At 51.5% G+C, this 15,500-nt stretch overlaps 1 protein-coding gene across 7 annotated transcripts in view; it reads right to left on the bottom strand.

The window, feature by feature from the left end:
* NPHP4 (nephrocystin 4) overlaps positions 1-15,500 on the bottom strand; it is a 113,547-nt gene that overhangs the window by 63,297 nt on the left and 34,750 nt on the right. For all 7 annotated transcript variants that reach the window (XM_032394940.1, XM_032394964.1, XM_032394959.1 and 4 more), the window contains exons 8-9: positions 14,377-14,558; positions 13,618-13,744 (exon numbers count right to left, since the gene is read on the bottom strand). In XM_032394940.1, the coding sequence (XP_032250831.1) occupies positions 13,618-13,744; positions 14,377-14,558 (309 nt within the window). The remainder of the gene's footprint in view (positions 1-13,617; positions 13,745-14,376; positions 14,559-15,500) is intronic.

The raw sequence follows: 15,500 nt of genomic DNA, 5'->3' as shown, positions 1-15,500 counted from the left end.
CCGGAGGCCACAGGGCCCTCGGCAAGCCGGTCGGACTGGGAGCCCAGCAAGGCGCTTTCCAGCCCCGGCGCACAGCCGTCCCGACCAGAGTCACACTGAAACAGTCCAGCCCCGGGGTCGGGAGCCACCCCGCCTCTGCCCACCGCCTGGCGCTGGCGGTGACGCTGGTGATGCGGGAGGAGAAAAACCGGAAGGTGTAGGCAGTAACCGGAGCATGAGCACAGCCGTCCGCCTCCTAAGGCCCTCCTCACAGGTAGCAGAGAGCTGTCCGCTCCCCTCTGCGGTGAGGACAGAAGAGGAACGGGGTGACCCCATCTGGTCCCTAGACCACCAGCCACATCCGCTAAGCAGGCAGCCCTCCCCATCCGGGCCCCGGGCACGGGGAGGGCGGGCAGCCTGGAGGGGGGATTCACACTCCTGGAAGGAAGGGAAGCCCATGCCCCATCAGGGACGGTAAAAGACATCGTCCCCGAGGAGAGGGAAGCCGAGGGGGGCCCGCGGACATGGGCTGTGTCGAAGCCACAGAAGAAGGCCAGGCTGCAGCAGAGCAGCTGGGGCTCCCAAGGGACCCCGCTTACTTGGGGGACGGGGGTGAGCTGCCATGCCCTTGTCACGGCCAGGATCTGCCCGAGGCAGATCGTCACACACGCACACCAAAGGACTCTGGCTGGAGCCCAGCACAGAGGGCTCGATGGTCAACTAGGCCACGGCGCAGCCGAGGGAATGTGCGGGCAGCGCCCAACACGGAAGAGGAAGGACGTTCGTCTCACCCCAGTCAGGCAGTCCTGTTCCTCTGCCCGACGGTCTCCCGTCCATCCTGCTAGATCCTCAGTCACAGGGGGAGAAATGTCCAGAGTTAGCGTCTGGTCTTGAATTAATTCCTCTTCCTGAGGCCCCATCATAAGTGGACCAACCTCACTTCAGTGGGGCCTGTTCTGAGCCAAACTTCAGCTCACGGGCTAGGCTACCACCCCATCTGCCCCGGTCACAGGGGTGAGCGGGGACTTGGGTCCCTGCCAGTTCAATGAGAACACCACCACATCCTGGAAGTACAAAGAACCAGCAAAGTAAGAAGCCTACGCATGTGACACTGCTCAACACTTCCAACACGTGCCAGATACCTGCTGCTCCCCATCCCGTTGGCTGATGACGGTGACATCAAACCGTACTGACTGCAAGTTGACTCTAAATCCACTGCTCTTTAAAAACCAAATTACTGAGGGCACTTGGGTGGCTCAGTCGGTTAAGCATCTGCCTTCGGCTCTTGTGCTCTCTCCCTCTCAAATAAATAAATAAAATCTTTTTTTTTTTTAGATTTTATTTATTCATTTGAGACACAGAGAGAGAGAGCATGAGCAGGGGGAGAGGCAGAGGGAAAGGGAGAAGCAGGCTCCCCGACGAGCCAGGAGCCTGATGTGGGACTGGATCCCAGGACCCCGGAATTGTGACCTGAGCTGAAGGCGGATGCTTAACCATCTGAGCCACCCAGGCACCCCAATAAATAAAATCTTTTTTAAAAAGTTACTATAAGAAAAACAAACTGACGGTTCTAGAGGGGAGGGGCGTGGGAGGATGGGTTAGCCTGGTGATGGGTATTGAGGAGGGCACGTTCAGCATGGAGCACTGGGTGTTATGCACAAACAATGAATCATGGAACACTACATCTAAAACTAATGATGTAATGTATGGGGATTAACATAACAATAAAAAATTTTAAAAAAAATAAGTAAATTAAGAAAAAGAAGTTGGCACTTTAAAAAAAGTTACTATAAATGTATTAGCAAAATTGGCCACTAAAAAAAAACTATGCGGGGTGCCTGGGTGGCTCAGTTGTTAAGCGTCTGCCTTCGGCTCAGGTTATGATTCCAGGGTCCTGGGATCGAGCCCCGCATCAGGCTCTCTGCTCAGCGGAAAGCCTGCTTCTCCCTCTCCCACTCCCCTTGCTTGTGTTCCCTCTTTCACTGTGTCTCTCTCTGTCAAATAAATAAAATCTTAAAAAAAAAAAACTATGCAGATTCAATCATTTCTAGACTACTTTTGTAAACAGCCATCTCCTTAAAAAATCCAGTTCATTACAGAATCAAAAATAAAATATGTATCCAAGTTGTCATGCCATTTGTGCAAGTCCTTCTGGTTTAATCTTTCAAATTAGGTGATTCTGATACGCAGTCTTCCAATTTCACAGTTCCTTTGGTTTCCTAGTTCTTGATCGATAATAGCTCTGCCCTGTGCGGAGTACCTGACAGTTATACACATATCCACTTCCCCTCGCTTTTGTCTCTAACAGCTCCAACAAGAAGAGACGGTTAGCGAGTCACTGATCACTGCTTTACAAAGATTTCTGCAACAATTAGGGCTCAGTGGCAATTCGGTTGCCACGTATTAGCCCGCGCTCTCTTCCACCAGGCCAGGGTGACACCTGCAGGCGAGAAGCTCCCCAACCCCACGCCCCTCGGATCCCCCCAGCCCGTCCCTGGCTCGGAGGAGGTCAGGCGCATCCAAGCAGGTGGGCAGAGCGAGAGCAACTATTTAACTGGTCAACGTGACAAGGCTCCTCCTGTCGGTGAATTCTAGTGGTTGAGATAAAGTCCGTTACTTCATAACATCTTATCCTGCCCAACTGGGTTTGGCTTCATGAAAAGAAAAAAAAAAACAAAAAGAGAAGAAAACCATTGAATTGTTCCCCATTTAGACTTTTAATTATAACAGCAAACGATATACAAGAGGCCAAAGGAGTATACTTGGATTCTAAGCCGGGTTTGTCGTGGAACAGAAGGGCCACCAAATCCACCAGGCAGAACCCAAACAGACAACAACCCTGACCCCCGGGAATGCTGCAACCTGGCTCCCTGTGGGGGGCTCCACGGCGGCTTCAAAAAGGCAGGTCCACAGCCTAAGCCCTGGGCGCTGCGATTGTGACCTGATTTGGAGAAAGGGTCCATGCAGTTGTAATTAGGTATTATGAGATTAGGAGATCCAGATTATCCACGTGGGCCCCAAATCCAATGACAGGTGTCCTTACAAAGCAGGACAGAAAGAGATTTGAGACCGAGAGACAGAGGGAAGGCCACGTGCAGGCAGAAGCTGCAGAAACACGGCCGTGAGCCAAGGGGGGACAGCGGCTGCCAAAACCTGCAAGAGGCAGCAGAGATTCTCCCCTGGAGCCTCTGGAGGGAACCCAGCCCCAGGCTGGGGGCAGGCACGTCCGCTGTGTGACCTGCACCCTGGCCCCAAGAACGCCCACCAGCACGGCAGGCGGCAGGGACCAAGGACCGTCCTCCAGAGGGGCAGGTATCCGCCCGCATGACTGGCGGGCACGCAAGAGCAGCAAGAGCTGGATAACCAGCAAGGAGCGAGGCCGCCTCCAGGTTACCCATTTCTCAGCATTCTCCATAAAGGACACCGGGTCCTTGGACACTGCGGTGCACTGCACAAGGCCTGAGAGCCTACAAGGTGAAGGGTCAGGAGAGAGACAGGCACCCAGGGCCTGGGTGATGCCACCAGACAAAGCAAAGGCTCACAGGACAGGTGTCATCAGCCCGAAGTTGTCCTTCCAGACACTGGTCAATTAGATGCCAAAGCCTCTTGTAAATCAGACGGACAGTGAACTCGGCAGCTGCTGCAGGCTAACTTCCTTCATACTCACGGTGGAGAAGGAAACCCAACAACACACGGTCGGTCACTTAATCTGCCGTGCCTGACAGTACGCGTCATTCAAAGGCACAGCAATCACCTGACAGACGGTACGGTCGTTTCATCCCACCAAGGACAGTATTTGTAAACATACACATGAGCAGTGACAAGCAGGGCTGTGGTTTTAAGAGAGTTCCATAACCTGGGACAATTCTTCATCCTGGCTAAAGGGGTCACAACACTTCGGTCCTCTTTGCAAAAAAGGTGGTCACTTGACAATGAATTAAAGAAGCAAAGGCAAAATGGTCCTGAGCTTGGAGCTGTGCCTGGTGAAGGGGACAGGCGTGCGGCCTCCGGGCCTCTGGAGACGGAGTCTGCGGCCCAGCGGCCCTGGTACGTGCACGGGCTTCCTCGGGAGAACCTGCCCCTTGCCTTGTTCTGCTTCCCTCCGCCTTCTCCTTGATGGCAGGGCTCAGGCTTGGCGGCCTGGCATCCCTTCCTGTGGGCACGGCCCCTCCACTCCTCGGGGCCGGGGGCCACCCCATAGGTCAACAGGGGACTGCATGCTTTGGAGCAGCCGACTCTCCAGAGAAGGGCTGTACGGGGGCCAGGGCTGGTCCTTCCGTGAGGGGGTCCCCAGGGGCCCTGGGAGAAGGCAGCTCTCTTTAGGAATCAGCACTCGGGAAAGGTTGTCTGTAGCCAGGCCACACCCCACCCCCCACCCCCCCCACCCCACCCCTGGAGGCATCACAGTGGGAGGGGCAGCGGCTGCAAGGTCGGGCTTCACCAGAACCAAATCGGTGGCACCGTGACCTTGGACTTGGGCTCCAGCACTGCAGGGATACGTGTCTGGCGTTCACACGGCATTTCGTTAGGGCCTCCAGAGCAGACGAAGACGTGGAAAGAAACGGGGACGTGGTGAAAAGGCGGATGGCAAAGTGGGAGAAGGCGTCTGCAAACTCACCTGAGAGAGAGCAGACGCCCTCACTCACAAAGAGCACAACATGTAAAGAAGAACTGCAAGAACACTACAGAAAAGCGGGCAAAAGCAGTGAACAGGCGACCCACCCGTTCGACTTCACTCACGGTCACTCACCATGATGCCACTTCGCCCCTCTGAGCAGCAGACCCCAGAGCCTGACAACACCACTCCCGGCAAGGGTCACCGTCCCAGCCCTCGATCCAGCAAGCCCTTCTGGGCGCACCTTGAAGACAAGCCCCACAGTGCGGAGCGAGCAAGCGCTCGGACGGCACCCCCACAAGGGGGGCAAGGCCCCGCAAACTGCCGAGCTATCCAAACGCGGGAAATCCGTGAACAGCTGTGGGGCGCGATGGAGCGCACGCGGCCGGCAAAGGAGGGGGAAGCGCTCTGTGGCCGGCCTGGCGTGACAGCAGGGACACACGCGGAGTCAGCCCCCCGCGCGCTGAACGGGAGCCAAGAACACACACGCGTGTGCACTTGCACACACACGCAGCAGCCCGGGAGCCACGGCGCCGGTTCCCGCCCGGGGTCAGGACAGCGGAAGGGACACAGAGGGAGCGATGCTCTTCTGAAACCACTTCTTGGTAGAATTTTTACTTTTAAAAGCATATTAGTGTTCTACACATTCAAAAAATAAAACTAAATCACTAAGGATGGGAAGGGAAATACCTACAAAACTAAAGGCAGACAGAAACAGGAGGGCCCGCTGTGGCTCAAGTGGGCAGCAGGGCCACCCGGCGGGGGCAAGGCCAAGCAGCTGAACTCCAGCTGGTAGGCCGCCTCTCGCAGCAGCACTGTGGGGGGAGCAACCCTGCGCAGGGGCCGATGGTGCGGCCGGCTTCTCCCTGAGGAAGGAGGCAGGGCCCCACGGGGAAGGAGGCTCAGAGCACCCTGCAGATGGCCTGGGGCCGGCAAGAACTCCAGTCCTAAGCCGAGTCTGTGCACACGCGTGTGTAGGCGTGTGCACGTACGTGTGTGTATGTGTGCATGTGTATTTCCGTGGTGAGTTTCCCAGCTCTGGCCACTGAAATCAGAGCTGGGAAATGCCCAGATCCAGATGCAGACACATCCCCTTTAAAAAGAACCAGGGCTGGGGCACCTGGGTGACTCGGGTGGTTGAGCGACCAACTCTTGATTTTAGCTCGGGTCATGATCTGGGGGGGTCCCAGGATCTGGCCCACATTGGGCTCCGTGCTCAGCGGGAAACCTGCTGGAGATTCTCTCCCTCTGCCCCTCCTCCCACCTCTCTCTCTCAAATAAATAAATATTTTTTAAAAATTAAAAAATAAAAATAAATAAATAAAAAGAACCAGGGCTCATCAAAAACAAGGGAAGTCTGAGAAAGTGTCACAGTCCAAAGGTGCGTAAGAAGACATGATGACTATATGACGTGTGGCATCCCAGGTGGGGTCCTGGAACAGAAAAGGGCTTTAGGAAAGGAAATTCAAATAAAGCATGGACTTAGGCTGGTAATAATATATTAATACTGGTTGTGATAAATGTACCATAGTAACGAGGCTAATAATAGCGGAACTGGGGACGGGTGTGTGGGATCTCTGTATTATCTACACAGTTTTTCTGTAAATCTAAAACTTTTCTAAAAGAAAAAGTTTATTGAGAAAAAGGCAGAGGTGGGAAACCACAGCTCCTCACAGAAATGGCTGATTTCGGGGCTGGAACGGGGAAGATGTGAGATGAGCCTGGGGCTTCTTGTTCTGCCAGAATGTAAGAAATTGCTCAGAAAACAGAACACGACAGAGGATGTCACAAGGACACAGCCTGAAGGGACTGTGGACGACTCTGGGACAATCCAAGCACTAAAATAACCAGGGATGGTAGGGGTTTTTTTTTGGTTTTTTTAAAGGTGTCCTTGAGTCCATCCCAATGTGGAGCTGGAAATCCTCGTTCTGAGAGAGGCAGCAACAGATGCCAACTCCAGGGGACAATTAGATGAGGGGCTTAAAGGGTCTCCCCACAGACTGCTTGTTAGCTACGACAAAACCAGTAACTGTCCAGTGGGGACATCACACAACACCTGACCAGCGATCACAACTAAGCAGGCCAACGAGGCCAGAGGGACAGCACGCACCTCTGACGTGGGTCCCTGAGGGACACACCCGCCCCACGGCAGTGTCCAGCAGGGATGCACACACTGACTCCATCAGGAGGATACATCACCAAATCCAACATGAGGAACACGCACTTTAAAGCATTTCTACCAAAGTCTATAAAGAACTTATCAAAAAACCCAAAAAACAAATAATTCAGTCAAGAAATGGGCAGAAGACATGAACAGACATTTCTTTTACAGAGGAGATTAGCATGGCCCCTGTGCAAGAATGAACAGACATTTCTGCAAAGAAGACATCCAAATGGCCAACAGACACATGAAAAAATGCTCAACATCACTTGGCATCAGGGAAATCCAAGTCAAAACCACAATGAGATACACCTCACACCAGTCAGAATGGCAAAAATTAACAAGACAGGAAACGATGTTGGCGGGGATGCAGAGAAAGAGGAACCCTCTTACACTGTTGGTGGGAATGCAAGCTGGTGCAGCCACTCTGGAAAACAGTATGGAGGCTCCTCAAGAAGATGGAAATAGAGCTACCGTACGACCCAGCAATTACACTACTGGGTATTTACCCCAAAGATACAAACGTAGGGATCCGAAGGGGTACATGCATGCCAATGTTTATAGCAGCAATGTCCACAATAGCCAAGCTGTGGAAAGAGCCAAGATGTCCATTGACAAATGAACAGATAAAGAAGATGTGGTATATATATACAATGGAATATTATGCAGCCATCAAAAAGGATGAATAGCTACCATTTGCATCGACATGGATGGAACGAAATAAAGGGTATTATGCTAAGCGAAATAAGTCAATCAGAGAAAGACAATTACCATATGATCTCACTCATGTGGAATTTAAGAAACAAAACAGAGGATCATAGGGGAAGGGAGAGAAAAAAACAAGACGAAATCAGAGAGGGAGACAAACCCTAAGAGACTCTTAATCTCAGGAAACAAACAGGGTGGCTGGAGGGGAGGTGGGTGGGTGGATGGGGTAACTGGATGATGGGCATGAAGGAGGGCACGTGATGTAATTAGCACTAGGTATTATATAAGACTGATGAATCACTGACCTCTACCTCTAAAAAATTAGAAATGAAAGTCTCTAAAAGGAGGGAAACTGTCCTATAAATATAAAATCAGGAAAGCCAAAGAAAGGCTGCGGAGCTGCTCCAGATCAGAGGAGACCCTGGAGGCAGGAACCCTACCACCACGCACCCTGCACCGGAGAGGGATGCCACCAAGGACATGCCAGGTCACCAGCAGGCCTGGACTACAGTGGAGATTACGGCCCAACTCGGTGCTGAGCCAGGCAGGCTGCTGTCTGTGCCCACGGAAGGGCACCCCACCTTCAGAAATGCATACTGAAGCATTTGGGGTCAGGGGCCGTGATGCCTGAAATCACTCCCAGAGAGTTCACACGCGCACGCGCGCGCACACACACACACACAGAGGACAGGAGGGAGGAGGAAACAGGGGCAAGCAAGCAGAGATAAAGCAAGTGCGGCCGATGTGAACAGGTGAATCTGGGTAGGAGTAGACCAGTATTCCTAGTATTTTTGTAATTTGTAAGTTTAAAATCAGGTCCAAATAAAAAGTTTTTAAAGAAATTATATAAAGTCCTACTACACGTTTTGTCTTTTCAAGAACAATGTTAAGAATATGAAAAGGCAAGTGACAGACTACAGAAGAATATTCATATTCTATGTATCTGATGCAAAATTTATAGCAAAAATATATAAAAGAAACTCCCATCTACTCACAATCCAAAACAATGGCCTGGCTGCTTCATGAAGGAAGAGTAGGGATGGCCAACAAACACAGAACACGTACTCACCCCTGGTCATCAAGGAAAGGCAAATTAAAACCACATTCACGCCCACGAGAAAGGCTGACGTTACAAAGACAGATGAAACCAGAAGCTGGTGAGGATGCAGAGCAGCTGTCCTCAAACAGTGCTGGCGTAAACACTTTGGGGAAACAGGCAGTGCTCAGAAAGGTAACGTGTATCTACCTCGGACCCGGAACTCGGTCCCACGGCACTCGGCAACAAGAAATGAAAACGTGTGTCCACAAAGACCTGCCCAAGAATGCTTAGAGCAGCTTGATTTATTAGCTGGAAAAGCCCACCAACAGTAAGATGAAAACAAATTTGCAAACCACATTATCTGATAAAAGATTAACATCCAGAACACGGAGAGAACTCCTGAACCCTGCAACAAAACAACAACCACCCGACTCAAAAACAGGCAAAGGACCCGAACAGACACCTCCCCAGTGAAGATACAGGACAATAAGCACGGAAAAAGATGCTCAGCGTCACTGACCATCAGGGAAACGCAAATCAAAACCACAGTGAGACACCACCTCACACCCATTCACATGACTGTTACCAAAAAACCAACCAGCAATGCTGGTGAGGACGCGGCGGAACCAGAACCCTCGCGCACTGTTGGTGGGAAAGTAAAATGGTGCAGCCACTGTGGAAAACAGTGCGGGGTTCCTCAAAAACTACAAAGAGAATTCCCACACAATCCAGTAATTCTGCTTCTGGTGTATGCCCAGGAGAACCGAGTGGAGCGTCTTGAAGAGATATGTGTATACACGTGTCCATGTTAGCATTATTCACAATGTCTGGAATGTGGAAGCCACCCAAGCCCATCAACCGCTGGCTGGACACGCAAAACGCGGGATACGCGGGATATCCATTCTTCAGCCGTGAGAAGGAAGGAAATTCTCCAATACGCCACAGCATGGATGGGCCGTGAAGACATAATTCCGAGTGAGAGAAACCGGCCAGGAAAGGACAAATACTCTATGATTTTACAAGACTTGAATTCAGGACGCCTGGGTGGCTCAGTTGGTTAAGCGACTGCCTTCGGCTCAGGTCATGATCCTCAAGTCCCGGGATCGAGTCCCGCATCGGACTCCCTGCTCCGCGGGGAGTCTGCTTCTCCCTCTGCCTCTGTCTCTCTCTCTCTGTCTCTCATAAATAAATAAATAAAATCTTTAAAAAAAAAAAAAAAAAACAAGACTTGAATTCTGGGGACGGACAGAGGTGAGAGCCGCACAGCAAACATGAAGGTGCTTGATGTCACCAAACTGCACACTTAAAAACAGTTAAGATGGGAAAGTTTGTGTTATGTGTATTGTTACCACGAGAAAAAAAAGACATTAAAAAAAAAAAAAAGTAAGTCAGAATGCCACTGAACTATACACTTTAAAACTGTTTTAGGCCTTGTGAATTTCTTAGTAAAATAAAACATTTTTGAAAAAGACAAAACAAAAAAACAATTTTCAGAAAGTGAGTTGATATCTTACCTAAAGCCATAAGGGGAGCCCAACATTCAGGACAAAATGGAAGACTCGGCAGCTGCCCCCTCTCCATCAGCAACCACCAGCGCACACTGGGCACTCAGCCCTGCCTGCTCTCGGGAAACTGAGGGCAGAGCCCGGGCTCAGCGGGTGGAAAGGTGGCGTCTGGAGGGCAGCATGCTCCAGGGGACAAGCCAGGTTATCCTGAAAGACTTCCACAAAACCCTCAAGACATCTATATTTCCAAGTTGTAAACGTTTAAATATACATCATTTTCAGAATAAATCAAGGCATGATACTCATGTGCCAAATACAGAACATCAAAATATTCAGCTCTGAGGAGTCCCAGGCACCTGGCAAGCACTCTAATCTTTGTTATATGGACTTGTTTTGTCCAAAGAACACTAGAAAATACATAAATAATAAATTAGCTAATGTTAACCTTCTAGAGATTTGGATTTTGCTATGTGACTCCACAAAAAGGACTGTTTTGACCCCTGGCAGCCCCCTGGGGATGTGCACTTATTCTCACATAAAAATGCAGAAGACTCTGGGTCTGGTTGTTTTTACAGCTGCCTTCACTCTGTGTCACTCTCTTACGATCTAGGGAGTCCGCTTCATCAACGCTAACCATCAGCAAACACCGATGGAGCCCGCACCTCTGCCGCTTCCAGTATTTCTAAACAGGCCACCTAATGCGGGCGCACTGTCCCCATGTACTCTAATTCCCAGAGGGGAAGAAGTGCTTCTGTGGGCTCTTCACAGCTAACCCAAAGATGAATTACAAAGGCCTTTACTAAAGCCCTGGCTAACTAAAAGATGCAAAAACTTCCCAACAGATTACCAACAAAGAGCGTGTCTTCTCAAAACAGTCTTTCTAGTTTGTTGTTAATGACTACCAAAATACTCGGGGCCGAAAACCTCTGAGACTCAGGTGACCGGGTGTAAACTGGATACACTCCCAGCCAGATGGTTTCTCCCCATCTACCGCTTAAAGGGGGCCGGCCTCACAAAGGGCCTCAGGAGTCTGAGGCTTCTGGCTCCCGGTCCGAAGCGTGGGCGACACGGGCCCGCTCTGTTTCTTCAAGCGTTAGGAATAAAAGAACACAAGACATAAGGAACACATCTTGAGAACAGGTCTCGGCACCACGCTGCCCCTTGTGTGGAAGACTTGGTTCAGAAACCATTTTCCAAAGAGAAGTTCGTTTATGTTTTTGGCTCTTCTACTTCTGATTCTGTAAAGTACTTGAGGAACACGCGCGCAGGCTGACCGGACACTGAGTGACGCGGCGTTTCGGGTGTGATGACGGTACTGCAGCAGTCCCCTCGCTCGGAGACGCGGACCGGCCGCTCGCAGAGGCGGCGGCGTGGGCCGAGAGGGGCGGGGCCGGGCACCCCGCCGGCTCCATCACAGGCTTCTCTCTCCCTTCATATTTGAAATTTTCCAAAACAAAAAGGTTAAAAGAAGAAAAGTCAGACGTGCCACAAGGTTCACAGTAATCTAAGCAGAAGATGACTGGAATTTGCTTGGAAATACATCAAAACGGGTTTTGGGACATGGTATGGACAAAACAGGATTGCACACGCGGTTGGCAACCGCCGAGCTACCTGGTTCATTTTACTATGGGGTCTGCCTCAGTTTACGTTTGGAGTGTCCGTCGTACGAAGCTCTCACACAAGGAAAGAAAGGGAGAAAGACTCGCAGGCGGGATGAAAGTGAAGAGCGCGTTCCACGACTGCCCGCAGAGGGATCCGGGGCCTGCTGGCTGTGGCCTGTCCCCCCAACCTGGGCACGCCCCCACCGACACACGGACACTCCTGGGGAAGGACGAGGGCCGGCAGCGCCCCTGTGCCCTCCCCCCAACATGGAGACCTGTCCAACTCAGGCCTGCCCCCCGGGTTGTGCGGCCGCCCGCTGCTCCATGCACACGGCAGGCAGGGACCTGGGACCGGCCCGGGACCCCGCTTTACAGACTGCGCTGAAGAAAGCGCAGCTGATGGCCGTACAACGGAATCCAATACTCCGTGTTGGGAGAAACCTCCACACCACAGGGAACCGATGAGCTATTACACACTGAGCTCCAAAGGCTCCGTGAAGCAGGAACACATGGTAAAACCACGGGCGCTGGTTAAGCATTTCAGGGAAGAGTTAACAGATAATCATAAAGTGTCACGTGAGACACATCAGTTTCTGCGTACAGACTCTGTAATCGCAAGCAAACTGTAATTTAACATTCTGGAGGGAACACTCTACACGTACGTGAGACGCAGAGGGCACCAGGCCCAGGGGCCACTTGGCAGGCCCCCTCCGTGTCTCCTTCCAAGGAGTGGTGCTGGGTGGGCCAGCCCCGAAGCCCTCCCTCCTGGCAGAGTCCCCCACCCAAGCCCCGGGGCGCCCACCCCACACAGCCAGGCACACTCACACACAGTTGCATTCCAGCTGCAATTTCTGATAATAAATAAAGAAAAGCGGAGCTTGATTAAAACTTTGGTGACGGTGTATTCAGCCATAATCAGAACACCTGCCTCTAGATCTGTTCACCTGATCAGGACTGAATTATACCGACCTGAGGTGTAGACAGCCAAGAGCAGATGAGAAAATGAAACAGCACCTCCACTCGGCAGCCCCCTCCCCTTCCTAAGGCTCACCCCAAGACCGTTCTCCGTCCTGGTCCTCCATCAGCTGCGCAGCAACGCTGGCCGACCAACTGCCATGGAAGGTGCCTCGTTACCCTTTTATTTTTAATTTACACGTTAAATTGACATTTGCTTTTTCAAACGGAAAACCGAATCTTAAGTATAGCATGATTTGAGTTTTCCAAAGAATCTCCATCAGTGATGTAAATGATGTCTACACACTGAGCCCTGAGTGACACGGGGCTGAGGGACACCAACCCCCGCACAGTCAAAAGCCTGCGTGTAACTTCTGACTCCTCCAAAAACGTCACTACTAACAGCCCACAGCTGACCAGAAGCCTGACCAGTAACAGGAACAGTTAACATGTATTCTGTATATAGTTTGTATTATACGCTCTATTCTTACAGTAAAGTCAGCCAGAGGAAATAAAATGTCATTAAGAAAATCATAAGGAAAAAAATATACTTAAAGAACTGTATTTACAAAAAAAATCTTTTTTGGCTGTAAGTGGACCCACACAGTTCAAACCTGTGCTGCTCACGGGTCAACTGTATTTCTTCCAACTGAACCTTAGAGACACTTACTTAGTTATGACACAGACACACAAAGTTCACTGCGAGAAAACATTTATCACTTGCGCAGATTCAAGCTTTACTGTACTTAATAGCATATGAAAAATACATTAGAGTAGACCCATTTTTCAAAATAATTATCGATTTGATATTTGTGAAGTAAGGCCATTGTGCATGCCCGCTGAACTACTGATTACCACCGCCGGCAGAACATTCTATTACCATACAGACGGGAAATGACTAACAAAGCTATCAGCGGGAAGAAGCGATTTCTATAATCCCGCGCTACCCCTGTTATCCACACTGCTGATGATCAGTAACTACACTGCTTTAACAGGAACAACACCGGTGGCGACTCTGTTCACCCTCAGGGCACGGAGCCCCGGGCCCTGCTCACCTTGCCGTCCAGTCCGGAAGGGCCGTTGAACACATACTCCAGCTGAAAGACGACGGCAAACGCAGGGTGACGGGCCATCTCAGGGAGGCGGAGGCGGCTTCTCAGAACCAGAGCCTGGCTCCCAGAGCTGGGTCAAGAACACAGAGCAGCGGCGGGTCAGGCAGGGCCAGCAAGGGCCCCCGGCAACGCCGCTGAGCTCTGCTGCGTGTCTGGCCCCCAGGGAGCTCCCAAACCCGAGCCCTTCTAGGTGCCCCAATCAACACTCGTTCCAAATCGCCAGAGCTATGTCAGGAGGACGGACAATACGGCCAGGTCTCCAGGGAGGCTCATCCTCCAGGGCCAGCCTCTGCCCAGCCTCGCACGTGGCACCCCTCGGAGAGGTCTCTGGTTCTGACTTGGGAATACAGGACTTCCTGCCTGCTGGTTCTCCACCATACGAGACGCTGACCGCAGGCCCAGTGGGAGGAAAGCATGCCAGGGTCCCCTCAGACCCGAAGCAGCCACAGCTGGAGGCACCTGTCATGCTAACTCCAGACCCGTCACGGCACAAACCAGGATTCTTCCAACCGGACAACACTGAGGTCTGCTCCTAACGGGTATAAGCCAGCAAGAGGAAACAAAGGTACCAGGGAAAAAGCCCGGGCAGACGAGTGTACACTTCACACGCAAAAACAGCTCCACTTCGCTTTGATCCTGGTTATGTGCACCCTCGTACCTCCCAGTTCCACGGGGCCGCACCTCACACCCTGGGGAGAGTACCTGGCCTTCGAGGAGGAGCCAACTTTCCTGCTGAAACTGGCAGAGCGCGTCAAGGCCACGTCCATCTCGGGCACCAGCACCATCACCTGCGGCCTCTGCACGAAGCCCAGACCGTTGTGCACGCCCACGCACAGGCGGCGCTCCAAGATCTCCAGCGCGCTGCCGTCCAGCGGAACGCCCCCCTAGGAGAGCACACGTCACCCAGAGTAAGTCCCTGGGCAGAAGGGCAGAAGCTCCCAGGGGAGAGGCAAGCAGAGAAGAAACTGTAACAGCCGTCTCAGGCATATACTTCTCAGGGCAATGCACCCCAGCACACCGTCCCCCCGGAAGACCAAACTCTTGTTCAGGTTTCCATGGCTGAGCTCAATTCTCAAGATGCAGCAAATGAGCAACGGGGGACCCAGGGCCCCAGAGTGCAGGAGCCCACGGCCCCCAAGGTGCCTCTGCCCTCCCCTAGACTCAGACACTGGAGGCTTGGGGCCGAAAGGGCAGCAGGAAGAGGGAGCATATTTATGCAGTAAGTCATAAAACAATAAACACAGAATCTGCCCCAAAATGATCGCTGGATATTAAAGTGTTTCATCTTAAGAAAAAAATGTACAGGCACTTTAACAAATGAGCAAGGACAGTCCTCCAGGCGATTACTGTTTATTAAATTATGTGATTGTGGCGAAATGATTCCTGAATCTTCAAATTTTCTTCATCGCCCATTAATCAAGCTGAACAGACCTAAATTCAGCCTATCAGTCTCTGAGTAATGAAAATAGAGTGATGGAGGTAACGGAGTGGCTACCAGTTGGATAGGAACAAAAATACAAAGTAGTAAAAATACATAATAAAGTGATTTTTATGGGAATACATAAAATTCAACAATGATACTCCTAAAGCATCTGTGTTTCTATTTCATACGAGACATCATATGGAACTACCCTGTCAAGAATGGGCAGCGAGCAAAAAAAAGTCCATCCCATCGATGCATGCGTGTGTGCGTCTAGGTGCGTGTGTGCGTGTGTGCGCGCGTGTGCGTGCGTGTGCGTGTGTGTGTGCGTCTAGGTGCGCGTGTGCGTCTAGGTGCGTGTGTGCGTGTGTGCGTCTAGGTGCGCGTGTGCGCGTGTGTGCGTCTA

This window comes from Phoca vitulina, unplaced genomic scaffold, assembly GCF_004348235.1.
Source record: "Phoca vitulina isolate PV1807 unplaced genomic scaffold, GSC_HSeal_1.0 scaffold2, whole genome shotgun sequence".
NCBI lineage: Eukaryota > Metazoa > Chordata > Mammalia > Carnivora > Phocidae > Phoca > Phoca vitulina.
This window is presented reverse-complemented; position numbering and strand designations above follow the sequence as displayed.